General features: G+C 37.0%; 1 protein-coding gene across 6 annotated transcripts in view; it reads left to right on the plus strand.

Moving 5' to 3' along the window:
• The window catches only part of srgap1a (SLIT-ROBO Rho GTPase activating protein 1a), a 116,988-nt gene that overhangs the window by 43,294 nt on the left and 59,235 nt on the right, over positions 1-14,459 (plus strand). For all 6 annotated transcript variants that reach the window (XM_079873443.1, XM_079873441.1, XM_079873442.1 and 3 more), the window contains exon 4: positions 10,184-10,246. In XM_079873443.1, the coding sequence (XP_079729569.1) occupies positions 10,184-10,246 (63 nt within the window). The remainder of the gene's footprint in view (positions 1-10,183; positions 10,247-14,459) is intronic.

Here is a 14,459-nt window from a genome sequence, read left to right on the forward strand (position 1 = left end):
GGTGTATGACGTAGGACGTAGCGTAGGAAGCGTCGTGACGTAGAACGAAGTACAGCTAAATCAAACGCCACGTCCTACGTCATACGCCGGCATCCATCTGCCGTGAACGCGCGTCGACCGTTGCCAGATGCAAGATATTTTCATTTATAAAGTTTTAAATATGTATATTTGTATGACAAAACCGCACGGATTACCCTCAGAAGGCCTTCGTTTATCCCCCTGGAGCCGGATGGATTACTTTTGTGAAGGATGCATGCACATTTTGGGACTTGAAGGAGGTGGACCCCATAGCTTCACATTATAACCACTGAAAGATCTAAGACATTTTCTAAAATAACTGAAAATGTGTTCGTCTGAAAAATGATTGACATATGCATCTCGAACGGCTTGAGGGTGAGTAAATCATGGGTTAAATATCATTTTTGGCCGAACTATCCCTTTAATGCAGGCCAAAGCACACAGCAATGGAAGGGTTAAACTCTTGTGAGAGTGTAACTGTGTAACTGACACCCGCTTAAAAAAAATATTTTAAGGAATGTTAGCAAGAAATGTCAAGTAGATATTTGACAAACTTTTCACTTGTCACTTAATTTTTTTTTTTTTTTTACTTTTTCCATGTTTATATCCATTGTAAGTGTGTTATAGTACTGTTTACAAAAAATATATTTTCTGTGGTGATCAACATAATGCCTGTGTGCACAAATGCAGTCGATTAACTTTGAGCATTCCATTTAAAATTCACATGAAAAAATTATTATCTGCCATTCTGGAGAATAACAACTAGCTATTAATCAAGACACTACTGTACTTCACATTTACGCCATAACATGTGCAGTTATTTTTAGCTATGGAAATAGCAAAAAAATAAAAACCTCTTCGTTGAGCTACTTACTTTTGTTCCTTTCTCTGTCTATTGTTTTACTGTCAGCCCTCTTTCCTTTTTTTGTTGTTGTTATTTTCCAAAAGCTATTTTTATTCCTTTGAATTTTTATATTTCAAGCAGTTCCTGGTATATTTTTGGACCCTAAAAGCAACTTTACAGCATATTTAAGCTTTTCTTAAAGGGATAGTTCAGCCAAAAATGGAAATTCTGTGATCATTTACTCACCTTGTTCCAAATTTGTATGATTAACTTTAGATTTTCTTCTTTACTTAGATTTTTATATATATATTATTTTGTGTTCCATAGAAGAAAGTAAATAAATAAGGTTACAATGAAATTATATATTTAAGTACTGAGTAATATTAATCAACAACATGTACTTATAGGGTTAGGGTAGGATTAGGGTTTTGTTGAGGGTTAGTTGCATGTAATTACGCATAATTTACTGTTATTACTATGGTAAGAACATGTAACGTATGTAACAAGGACACTGTAAAATAAAGTGTTACCAAAAAGTATTATAAAAATGTTACAACTGTTTTCGTTTAGTGTTGTTTTGGATTCCATGGACCTTCACAAACCAAAACTATATTTTATATAATATTTAAATCTTTTTATTTTCAATATATCCTCCACACAAGAAAGTAAGTCATACAGGTTTGGAACAACATCAGGTGAATATATGATAAAAGAATATCCATTTCTGGGTGAACTATCCTTTTAATAAGTGAAATACTACATGACATTTTGTCTTTGTTATGACAATCAGTGCACGTCTTGGTTTGTGTCAGCTTTGATATAGTAGAATGAGCTCAAATGGTAATGTTTAGTCAATGCGTTTGGTGCGTAGTTTCCTGTGATTGTCATTGCTGTATAAATAGTTTTGGACTATCTCAGCTACTGCATTATAATACTATGCAAACCTTTTTATGAATCGTAATTTATTCACATGCGATCTATATGCTGCTTTTTGCGGTGTAAAGAGGACTTAAAGACTTTTAAAGTGTACCTGTGTGCAGTTAGTTCTTGCTTATCTCAGATGTGGGGCATGTGATGTTTTGTGTGGTACAGGATTGTTTGTGTGCCTGTATTCGCTTGTCAGATTTACGATGCAAGTCCGGCTATACGGGACCTCTGGTTCTGGGCTGCGGTTCTGTTCTGAGAAGTTCCTAAAGACCGAGCTCTAATCATGGCCTCCTGCCTGTCGTTTGATGTCTGCGGCCCCATGACCAAGACGACGTGGCGGTCCCTCAAGCGCAGGCCGCAGAAGGGGGACAACTCCCAAACAGATTATGTGCTGCCATGCATGCGAGTCATATGAGACGACCACAACAGCAAATTACAAGGCTGGAATGTGGGAGGTATAAGTTTGGTCTCAAACAGGGGTTATTCAGAGGGCTTGACCAGCAGATCTGACTGGTTTTGAGATGGTTAAAGAGAGAATTCACCCAAAAATTTTTAATTCTGTCATTATTTACCCATCTTTATGTTGTTCCTAACCAGTATGAGTTTCTTTCTTCCATTGAACACAAAAAGTGAAGTTTTGAGAAGTATTTTGGCCACTCTTTTAAAGGAACACACCGACTTTTTTGGACTTTAGCTTATTCCCCGTATCCCCCAGAGTTAGATAAGTCCATACATACACTTCTCATCTCCGTGTGTGCCGTAACTCTGTCTGACGCACCCACCGCTAGCCTAGCTTAGCACAAATACTGGAGGTATAAACGGCTTCATCTAGCCTTCTGCTCCCAATAAGTGACAAAATAACGCCAACATTTTCCTATTTACATGTTGTGATTTGTATAGTCACAGTGTGTACATATAACAAGGTCACATGAGACACAGCCATCTTCTAACCGTATACATACTGGGAACTATATTCTCAGAAGGCAAAGCACTGCTACTTCTACGGAGTGATTTGCTCGCTACTTGCTACTTGCTAGCTAGTCACGTTGGTTTTGTTGACAGAAGTAACAACGGTGCTTTTCAGGTGTTGCGCTAATCACTCCGACCAAGTAGCAGTGCTTCGCTTTCTGAGAATATAGTATACAAATCACAACATGTAAATAGGAAAATGTTGGCATTATTTTGTCACTTATTGGGAGCAGTAGGCTAGATGGAGCCGTTTACCTCCAGTATTTGTGCTAAGCTAGGCTAGTGGTGGGTGCGCACGGAGATGAGAAGGGTATGTATGGACTTATCTAACTCTGGGGGATACGTGGAATAAGCTAAAGTCCCAAAAAGTCAGCGTGTTCCTTTAAAATATAATAAGTGAATCAGAACTGAGGCTGTGAAGTTCAGAACAGCTCAAAAAAGACTCAAACAGCTCTAAATGACTCAAGCCCCCTCATTTATTCACAAATATATGGATTTTCGCAACTGAGGAACCTTTTTATAGTTCCTAGAACTTTTTGGCGTGTTCACACCGCAGGAACTGGGAACGAGTTTTGTAGGAACTCCTTTTGGGGGAACTAAATTAGGTCCTACTTCAGGGTCTAAACCAGCACTATAGGAACTACCAGTGACGTAAGTGTACGCTGATTGGCTGAACGCTTACGAAACACCACCACCCGCCATTTTTTAAAAAGCATTGTACACACACAGATTATAGCCTCACAAACAGATTATTATCTCTCAACCTTTACACTAAGGAGAAAATTCAACGCAACTTTGAGGGGACCAAGCGAAACATGATTATGTATTTTTGCTCTGCTAGCGACATTGGACATCAACCACACGGCAAACGCTAATACTTTTTCCATATACTGTCTACTTTCTTTGTATAACAGTTCTATCTATTAACGTATTAGACAGGACTTTTAAACAGATTGAAACAGACTGAAAATGCAAGGCTCTGGCATTCTCAGCGGCATCAAAATAAATGTCCGCCGTGCTGTCAAAAAAAGTCACAACAACAAGCACGGCTTACTTCACTTCAGAGTTTCTACTGGTGGTGCGAATGCTAGTTACTATAACTGAGTTCTTTGAACTACCCGTTGTGAAAGCCCCTAATTTTCAAAGGACCAGAATAAGAAATTAAGTTAAAAGGGTTTGAAACACACACAAGGATGAATTTTGGTTGAGCCATTCCTTTAATGATGCCATAATGGTCTGATGTAGAGAGATCTTTTGTTGCATGCTAACACAAGGGGAAACTGCCCATTACTGTAAGGTGTAGTACTCTATTATGACATAAAAACCAGGTGTTCTTTGTCCTCCTCACAGCTGTTATTATTAGAACAAGTACCTTATGTTCAAGTACGTTGGAGAAGACCTATGAGTCATGACAGAAACTCCAGATAGAAGGAACCTCAAAACAAAGCTGATGTGTCTGTAGGCCTTAAGTGACTAGTTATATAACAAAACAACCTCTTACATGCATTCTCTTGCTCTCTGCTGTCTGTGTGACACAAAAGTGGCAGAAGAGAGAGGGCAGTGTGTTGTTTTCCTCAAGGGCGCTGGATGTTGTTGGTGGGGGGCAGTCATTCACCCATGGTGTTGAAACTGCTCTTCCCTGTAATCAGTGCACCCCGCTTCCTTTGATCACAACATGGTTTCAGTAATGAGCCACACATACAGGAGAGCAAAGCCCCTGCTGTCCCCTCAACCCTCAGAGGCACAGCTGCAACAGAGAGGCAGACCTCCAGACTGTCTCGCAAGAGGCTTGTTAGTGGCAGTCACTCTTATTGTTGCTCATATATGAGGTTAGGGATTTAAAGTTTTTTTTTTTTTTTTTTTTTTTTTCAATATATTATCCAGTATTGCTATATTTTTATTATGCATGCTCATTTCCCATGTTTTTTATATTTAATAATTACATTTGCCATCATGTAGTCTTTAGACTAACAATCTGTTATATGTAATCTTCAGCAAATTTCAAAACGAATATACAATGTTCATAATGTTCATTATAATGTTGTTTTGTGAGGCCTATGTTTAAAGCAACACTAAATATAATTTTTTACCTTAAAATAATGTTTCCAAAATCGTTTCAGTGGTTCATCAAGTCGTAACAGGGTGAAAGGCACTTCTGCATTCGCTTTGCGACCCTATATCTGCTATAACCGCACTATGCAAGTTTGCCAGATCAGGTAGCGTTTCTGTAGTTCGAATGAGACATAAGAAACTACAAATTTGACTTGCTTTACGGCAAGCGTTACAATAGTCATTGTTTTTTTTTCTTCGTTTCTGATGTCGCAATACAGCATACTTTCATAAAATCATGCAACATACTCTACCTTTTCTGTGGACATCGTTCATTCCAAAGCCGGTGCTAGATAAACAGCGAGTGTGCGTGTGACAGTATGCTGCGGTAGGTTAAATTAATGTACGACAGCGGTAATGGACAATTCCGCTTCCAACCTGTAGGGGGACCGAAGAGGAAAAGTTCTTTGGTGTTGCTTTAATTGTAGCATTTAAAATTATAGATTTATATATATATATATATATTTTATAAATTTAGACAAAATAGTATAGATTTGGTTAGTCATAACATGAAAATAAAATTGGTATCAGCCAAATTTGTTCATCATTAAAATTAATCTTCTAAATTGTAATCTAGTTACCTGTGATCTGAGTACCTGTGCATATTTGCATACACTTTTTGTATTATTTAATTTATTTATTTATTATTTTGCATTTATTTGGCAGACTGGTGTTAGAAAAAAATGGCTAATTTGTTTTTGTGACATACAGTACACTACCATTCAAAGGTTTGGCGTTTTTTGAAGGATCATGTGACACTGTAGACTGATGTAATGATGCTGAAAATTCAGCTTTGCCATCACAGGAATAAATTACAGTTTAAAACATATTAAAATATATTATTTTAAATTGTAATAATAGTTCCAATATTACTGTATTTTTTATTAAATAAATGTAGCCTTGTTGAGCATAAGAGACTTCTTTCAAAAACATTTAAGAAATCATACTGAAACTTTTGAACAGTAGTGTTAAACTAAATCTTAGAAAAGCCAGTTGATAAGTTGACAGTGAAAATAAGAAATACTAGAAACTCTTTCCATTTAAATGCAAAAGAGAGTGTTAAAGGATCTGTGATGTACTGTATTCACGGAACAGTCGTGCATTCAACCGCATATGGCATCACTGGAGCGCACGTCCTTTTCCTAGCATGCATGTACAACGAGGAATTCCATCATGGTAGGGTAGATTTTGTCACATGTATTTTGTTTTCATTATTTATACAACATGCTTTTTTTAAAACTCTTAGGTTATTTATGAAATCCAAGGTTGATTTTTGAAACCTAGTCTTTCCTGATGCACTCAGAGATGTTTGTTCTTTTTTAAAGATTCTTTTGTTCTTTTTTGTAGCTCAAACAGTAGAGCACTGGCGCTTGCAACGCCAAGGTCATGGGTTCGATCCCCAGGGAAAGCAAGAACTGATAAGAATGTAAATGTAAGCCTTGAAATGCAATGTAAGTCGCTTTGGATAAAGGCGTCTGCCAAATGCATAAATGTAAATGTTAAAGATGTTATTTGTTTTTCTGTCAATACATTACAGTAGTTGATGAATCCTAGTTTTTTGTTTTATCTAAAATTCCTCTTTACTAATTGTATTCCATTTTCAACAGTAGGTTCAATGCTACTAATAATATAGTCTTCAAGGATAAATCCCACTGTAAGTGCCCTGATCATAATTTGCAATATAGTAAAGCTGTCTACAACAGTCATGCACGTTAAATGGCTGTCAACACTTTATTTAGGACCTTTATTGCCACGCAATATGCTTCCTGCTGCCATAAAGTGAATGGCTCCTCACTATTTTTGACATGACTGGCTTCATCATGAGCCCTGCGCATGGTGCTGTCAGCTCTCTCGTGTTCGTGCCTTGAAGGTTGTACATTTTTTATAGCCAGATTAATTTTAATGGAAAGATGTAACCTTCTATACCCAGAGGCTTGATACGGTTATATATAGAGTCCTTTAAGTCAACTAGCAGATAGTAGTGCTACAATGACTCATCTTCTCACTTGAAATGTAAAGGCCCAGCATTTAAGGGGCCGTTTACACGACACTATTTTCAACTAAAAATGGCAAACTTTTTATGCTTTTTGGAAGTTGACTTACACGACAACTGCGTTTTCGAGACCTGAAAACGCAAACTTTTGAAAAGTTTATGAGAACCGTTATCGTCTCAGTGTAAACTACAAAAATGTGAATTTGTGAAAACGGTGATGTCATGCGCATGCGTATTATGTGTTCAGTCTATAGTTGTGTAGTGTTTCTTTACAAAGTGACATCGCCAACTACTGGCCTGGCATGAATAATGCAGCGTTTTTAGTCGTTTTCACAGATCTGTGTGAACGGGGATTGTGATGACAACGTTGTCGTTTGTACGCGGAAAACCTCAAAGGAAAAACTTTTCCGTTTTTCGTACATTGTTGTCATGTGAACATACCCAAAGTTGCAAAGTCTAGGACTCATGCAAGGTAGAGGTCATGACTTAGGCCTGGGATTTTTGAAACTGTAAATAACTGCCATTTATTGATGCATTTTTATCCAAAGTGACTTATAAATGAAGAATATTTTATTTTATTTCTTATTTTATTTAAAAAAAACTTTCAACAAATTTTCAAACACATTTTGTTTTATTTTCAGGAATGTCATTTTAATTCAATTCAAATAGCACAAAACCCTGCTTCCCACAGTCCTTTACTCTATTGCCAACCTGCTTGATTGCTCCCAAAATAGGCTGAGCCACCTCAGCTCTCCATGTAACTGTGCTTGTCAGTTTGACCATCGGCTGGAAACGGTTATGTAAAAGGCAGAATTGGCTGGTGTTAGATGAGCCTGAGAGGAAGCCTGATTGAAGGCAGAGCTTTGGCATGGCACGTGAATAATCTCTCTAGGCCTGTTTGGATCTGCATGCCCGGATGCTGTCGGTACTGTACGATGAGTCACGGATGATGAACTTAGCATTTAGTGCAGACTTGTGTGCCTCTGAGATCCTGCGGGTGTGCTGAAGTGCACACATGTACACACACAGCTGTTAGCTCTTGTGTTTGCTCTTGAGCGGTTGAGTGTGGAACAGCAGTGTGGGTGTTTGAAGATCTTAGCTAAATTATTTTGACTCTTGCCCTCCACGCGACACGTGTGACCTGTTATGCTTGCGTTAAACACAACTGAGTTCAATTAAATGTCTGAATGAGTTGATATCACATAGCCTGTGAAGAACATGTCCAGATCATATTTCCCTTAAATAAAATTAAAAATAATAATAATTTTGTTTAAAAATATATATATACAAGAATTATACTATTATTGTTTCTGTAATTAAATGTTTGTGCATCTTGCATTTTCACATTTATTATTTAATTACATTTTTATCATTTTATTTTATACTTATGCTTAATAAATATTACTATAAATATTAAAAATATATTATTATTAATAGTAGATATTATTATTTAAATATACTACATTTTTGATCATTTTTACTGTAATTTTCATTCAAATAATGTCGTTTTCATGTATTCCCTGTCTTCTTTTTTTTTTTCATTTTGGTAATGTCAATTCAAACGATCTTTGGGTTGGAAATTTCATTTTAAATATGACATATTTGGGTAGCATCTCTTTTGATTGGTGGGTTAACAGTGATATGAAATTCATTATCTATGGCCTTGTTTACACTGTCAGTGAAATGTGACCAAATTCCGATTTTTTGCTCATATGTGACACAGATCCGATGTGTTCTATGACATGTTTATGGAAAAAACGCATGCATTCGGATATTTCGAGATCGGTTTCAGGCCTCATTCATATGTGGAAATAAATCGGATATGTGCCAATGCGACTGTCATGTAAACAGGCAGATCGGATTTTCTGAGGCATTAGGCAACGTCTCCGCGGTTTAATGACGAGAGAAACCCCGACGTGCATCTGCAAAGGGACGGATGACCCGACGAAAGGTTGTGTCGTCGTAGGAGAGGAATGTGAACAAACGTTGTACACAACAAAATTTCAGCCCCACTGCTCCTCGTTAAAGCCAATATTTAAACACAATATGCTCCCACCAGTCCTGAGATCTCTCTCACACACAATAACTGAAGCTTATGCGCAATGATGGCACTTTTCGTCCTCCTTCGCCTCAAAAACATGCTGATGTTTGGCGAACTTCGCATATATCGCAGAGCTAGCATCAAGCATATTTTGTGTCCGCCCATCTGTGCAAGAGAATTTAACCCTTTAAGCATGCGCAATGTTTTAGATAGTATGGCAAGTGTAAACGCATGAATCGAATATGGGTCACAGTTGAAAGAACGTGTAAATGGGTGGTCAAAAAAATCGGATAAAGGTAACAAATCAGAATTGGGCATCAAGACCTGCAGTGTAAACGAGGCCTATTTTATGCTGGGTAGCAAAAAGATGGTTAAACCCAAAGTCACTTTCTATTGATGAATGGATGCATGCTCAACATTTATATAATAAAAAATACTTTTTTCCCTCTTTTTGAAGTACTAAATTAAGTCTAAAGGACTAAAAATGACTAAATGAAGCCCTTGAATAGTCGCACCAGGTGTGCTTGAGACAACACCTGTTTTGCAGATTTGTGCTGTTGTTAGGGATTCTATTCAGGGGGTTGAATAGTTTTGAGACTCCAGAAGTCATTAAAAGTTGCATTTTCAGTTGAATTTGGGGAAACATTTTTTGTGTTGAGGTATTTCAATTACTTTTGTTTGATTTGTTCATTGCAAACAGCTGAAAGTCTGTAAAGTTTGCCAATAAACCTGTTTTGCAATGGGTGTTGAATCATTTTGATTACAACTGTATGATTAATGAGATTCACCCTAAAACATCCATCAAATTATTTTCTAAATAAACCCACATGGACTAAAATGCTGATAGCATCTCCAGTTCATTCCACAGTCATACACTGTGAGTATAATTTAGTTTGAAGAACATAGTGGCCTCTGATTTTTCAAGATTGACTGGAGGTCTTGCTCTAACTGTTGCAAAATGATTTGCTCATAGCACCCCTGAGCACTGGGATGCTGGGAATGGCTCTTGAAATCAGATCAGTAGAGATATAATTGGGTTAGTGAGAGTCTTGAGTGGTCTGCGAGACAGAAAGATCAGCCTCGTGCAGGTAATCCACGCAAGCTGCTAAAAGTTGAAGCAAACAGTTCAACTATGTGTAAGAGGTGAAGAGCGTGTGCCCATTAATCTCTTGCAAAACTAACATTTTAATTGCACACAAACACATGCAGCTTTCATATTTTGTCAGTGAGTTTAATGTGATCTGATAGCTAATGCCTCCTTTTTGTATCTCTTTCTCTTCAGAGTAAAGAAATCACCTTTCAACTGCAAGAGGATTTGATGAAAGTCCTCAACGAGCTCTACACGGTAAGTGTTGTAAGTTTTGTAAGTGTAAAAGTTTTTTTTTGCTATGCATTTCTTCCGGCTAAACCCAGGAGTGTACTATGGTAAAAGACCTTGGCAGATTATGATGTTTATACCAATAATCAATAATTAATTCCCACACTTTAATTACAGCTCTCAGGTCCACTGCAATTGCTCGGAAGATTCATGAGTACTTTGCTTTCCCTGCGGTCTTAATAAGATGCTAATATATTCCCAGGTCTTAAAAACCACCTGCAGACTGAGGACTCTCTGTGTTTATTTGTTTGCAACGCTTAGTATTACGTGTTTTTCCATTAAATCTCTGTTCGCTTTTGTTGCTTTTATTTAGGGCTGGGTTTCGATTCAAATTTCAAGAATCGATTCGATTCCGATTCTCAAGATCTTGAATCGATTATCATTATTCGATTCGATTCGATTCGATCCGATTTGATCCGATCTTCGAGATTTAGATAATAGTTTTTGAAAAAAGCAATTTTTTCCAGCTGTTACCTGAATTACATGACTGTACTAGTTATGCAACATATTGATACTATTATTATAGACATTAAACTGCAAATTAATGGAATATTGGTGGTTGTAAAGAACAATCCCCCTTCCAGAGTGTTGATACAACTGCTTTCACAAACTTGCACTGGTGTAGACGACCGAGGACGCAGAGGTATATCAGCAGCAGTAGACCGATTATTTAGACGCGAACCTGACGTATTATTAAAAATGACATTAAGAATTTTCCAAAAAGCTCCTACAGTTCAGATGCAAATGCACCTTTATTTTTTATTTTAATGATCAACATTTAGAACACATTTGTTCTAAGCCAGTGCAAATGTAAACAGATTGTTGGTTACTGGCTTCACAGTAAACAGACAACGAGATGTGCGGATGGGCTATTATTTCAACCGCATCACAAAACTCATCCGTCCGCACCAACGTTTATGACCAATTTTCAAAACAGCACCCGCCCGCCATCCGCTTAATGTATGCATATATTTTTTATATGATTGGTTAACCGCCCGCCACCCATCCGAAAATATAATTTTTCGTCACGTCATCCGCTTGATCCACGGTTTATCCGCGGAGTCCGCGGCTGTAACCGCCAACCGCGCATTTCTATCAGAATGTAAATAAAATTTGAACTTACAAAACCTTTAGAAAACCTTTGCTTTTGTCAAGCTCGTTCTCTGCATTGCTTCTGATTCTGAACCCGAAATGGTGCCAGATCCATAGACTGTGGCCAGATCGGAGCTTTGATCGTTTCTGGAGTTTTCAAAGCAACCGCTTGCTTAACGTTACTGACGTTGTTTTAATGTCCTTCCACCTCGCGCGCATGCGTGAATTCAATGACGCGGAAAGTTAAAGTTCACGGGGAAAATCGATCCTCTGAGTTACGGATCGATCTTTAGAAATTAATATGAAAATCGATTCAGAATCGGTGAATCGATTTTTTCAACACAGCCCTACTTTTATTCTTTGTGTCCAAACTAAACAATGGGATGACGTGCAAATTATGTGATATGTTATACATCTTCCATGATAATAAGTTTTTGTCTTAAATATCACTGAGTAACTATCAAAAAATGTCACAAAGCAAAACGTTATGACCTACAATTGGTTTCCATTTCTAACTTGTTGTGCGACTAGCTCCACCCATGGTAGAATGCCATTGGTCTATAATCTTGATCCTCAGTGCTGTTTTTAAATAATCAGATATGTTCAGATTGGCTGATTTTGTCGGCATTTCAGTTTCTATTCTACATCGCAGTGAAGTACATTGGATATTCAGATTCAGCTTACACTACCGTTCAAAGATTTAGGGTTGGTAAGAGTTTTTAAAATGCTTTTGAAAGAAGTCTAATGCTTATTTGATAAAAAAAAAACCGTAATATTGTGAAATATTATTACAATTTCAAATTTTTGTCCTTAATGTTTTAAAATATAATTTATTCCTGTGATAGTATTTAGTGTCTCCAGTCTTTAGTGACATGATCTTTAAAGGGATAGTTCACCCAAAAATGAAAATTCTGTCATCATTTACTCACCCTCAAGTTGTTTCAAACCTGTAAGAATTTCTTTTTTCTGCTGAACACAAAAGAAGATATTTTGAAAAATGCCTGTAACCAAACAGTTGATGGACCCCATTGACTTCCATAGTAGGAAAAAAAAATACTATGGAAGTCAATGGGGTCCATCAACTGTTTGATTACAGACATTTATCAAAATATCTTCTTTTGTGTTCAGCAGAAAAAATAAATTCTTACAGGTTTGAAACAACTTGAGGGTGAGTAAATGATGACAGAATTTTCATTTTTGGGTGAACTATCCCTTTAAGAAATCATTCTAATATGCTAATTTGCTGCCCAAGAAAAAAATCATTATTATTATTATTATTATTAAGTGTTGAAAGCAATTGATGATAATCAGATGCTTAATGTTTTTTTTGGAAACCATGAATAGAAAGTTCAAAAGAAAAGCATTTATTTGAGATGGCAATATAACTCTTTACTCTCACTTTTGATCAATTTAATACATCTTTGCTGAATAAGACTGTACATTTTTCTCCAACAAAACAGTGAACCCAACATTTGAAACAAGCTTTCAAAATTACTAAATGGGTTTCATTTAGAAATGATGATTTAGTTTGTCTTCTCTTCGAGAAACCTCAGCCCTGATTATTTTATTTTAAAGCTGTCACGTTTATTCATTTTCTGTATGTTTGTTCTGGTAATTACACCACACACCATTGCTTCCTTTTGATCTCTGTAGAAGTGTATCATCCCTTTTGACCTGAATTAGCCTTCGGGAGGGAAACACTCTTGTGGGATCGTTGCATCAGAAACCCTCCGTGCAGCCACAGCCAGTAAAATAACAGGTCTGGTGTGACTCTAAAATTGGTCCTTCTAAAACCAGCAGAAATGTAAACAGAGTTCCAGACCAGTAAGTGGAGAGCGGGGCCCATGGTTTGGTCTGCCATTCTAGCCATGTGTCTAATTATACAGCCATGGACAGCAGTGCACTGTGCTGCTCCGACTGTACATATTTATGAACAATATTTAGCTTGGTCCACGTTTTATAGTCAGGCTCTCTTTTGAGGCTTTACTGTACCATGAATTATAATGCTGCGTGACTGCCACCGTGATTATGGCCTGGACTGACTCTGTGTTCAGGGGTCTAATCGTGAATGGCTCCTTGTAATCAGCTTGGTGCTCAGTCACCTTTGATTGAGGAGAAGGCAAGCTGATGAGCGGAGCTTAGCGCTTTAGCGTTAGCGTCAGGCTTTGCAAGAGGCTTACAGAGCACAAGGCACAAAAACATTACAATCATACTTAGAAACTTGCCACCTAAATAAGCGTTAGCATATATTGCTAACAAGACTGACAGAAAAACATGAGAGAACAGCAGCTGTGATCTATATTTTTTTTTACTGTTTTTCTTGTTAGCAGTTCATGCTAATGCTCATATTTAGGATTTGCAAATATAACAAACCCCTTACACTTAAGGATTAAAGTTTGGAGAGTATATCGTCCTCCACCATTTGTGCTACTCGCCCTCCACCACTTTCTAAACAGTTGCACTAACAATTTTTGCCTGGCAGGCAATAAAACAAGGGTCAGAAATCTATTGCATTTATATTGGATGATGTACATGAGCCATATCCAGAGTTAATTTAGTATAATTTATATTTAAATAGTTTTATATTGATTTTATTTATTTCAATTACCATAAATTCTTTTTAAGTTGAGTTTAATTTTAGTTTTTAGTAATTTTAGTTAACAACAACAAAAATTTAAATGCAGGAGTGAGTCCCCTAAATTATCTTTCCTTGTGTACGGAACACAACTCACTCCCGAAAATTAAAGTGAGCTGTTGCATGTGGTGATATTTTGGTCTTTTTTTTTCAGCATAAAGCATTTGGATTTATTTCGGTTTATTTTGTGGGCTTGTTTTTTTAGCAAGATCTGGCAACACGAATGAGTCAAGGCTTATACCGCTTTCCCTGTGATTTCTTGCACTGCACATAAATAAGGGAGAAACATTTCCGATGGACGTTAAAATACGTCAGATGTTAAAATACGTCATTAACAACTAGTTGTTCAGTTCAGTTCACTGCATAGAATTTATGTAAATTAATTCGTCACAACCTGCATTTTTCGAGAGTTAATTCGGTTGTAGAATTCAGTTGTCACTAATGTAAATGACT

This window comes from Squalius cephalus (assembly GCF_949319135.1).
Source record: "Squalius cephalus genome assembly, chromosome: 6".
Lineage (NCBI taxonomy): Eukaryota > Metazoa > Chordata > Actinopteri > Cypriniformes > Leuciscidae > Squalius > Squalius cephalus.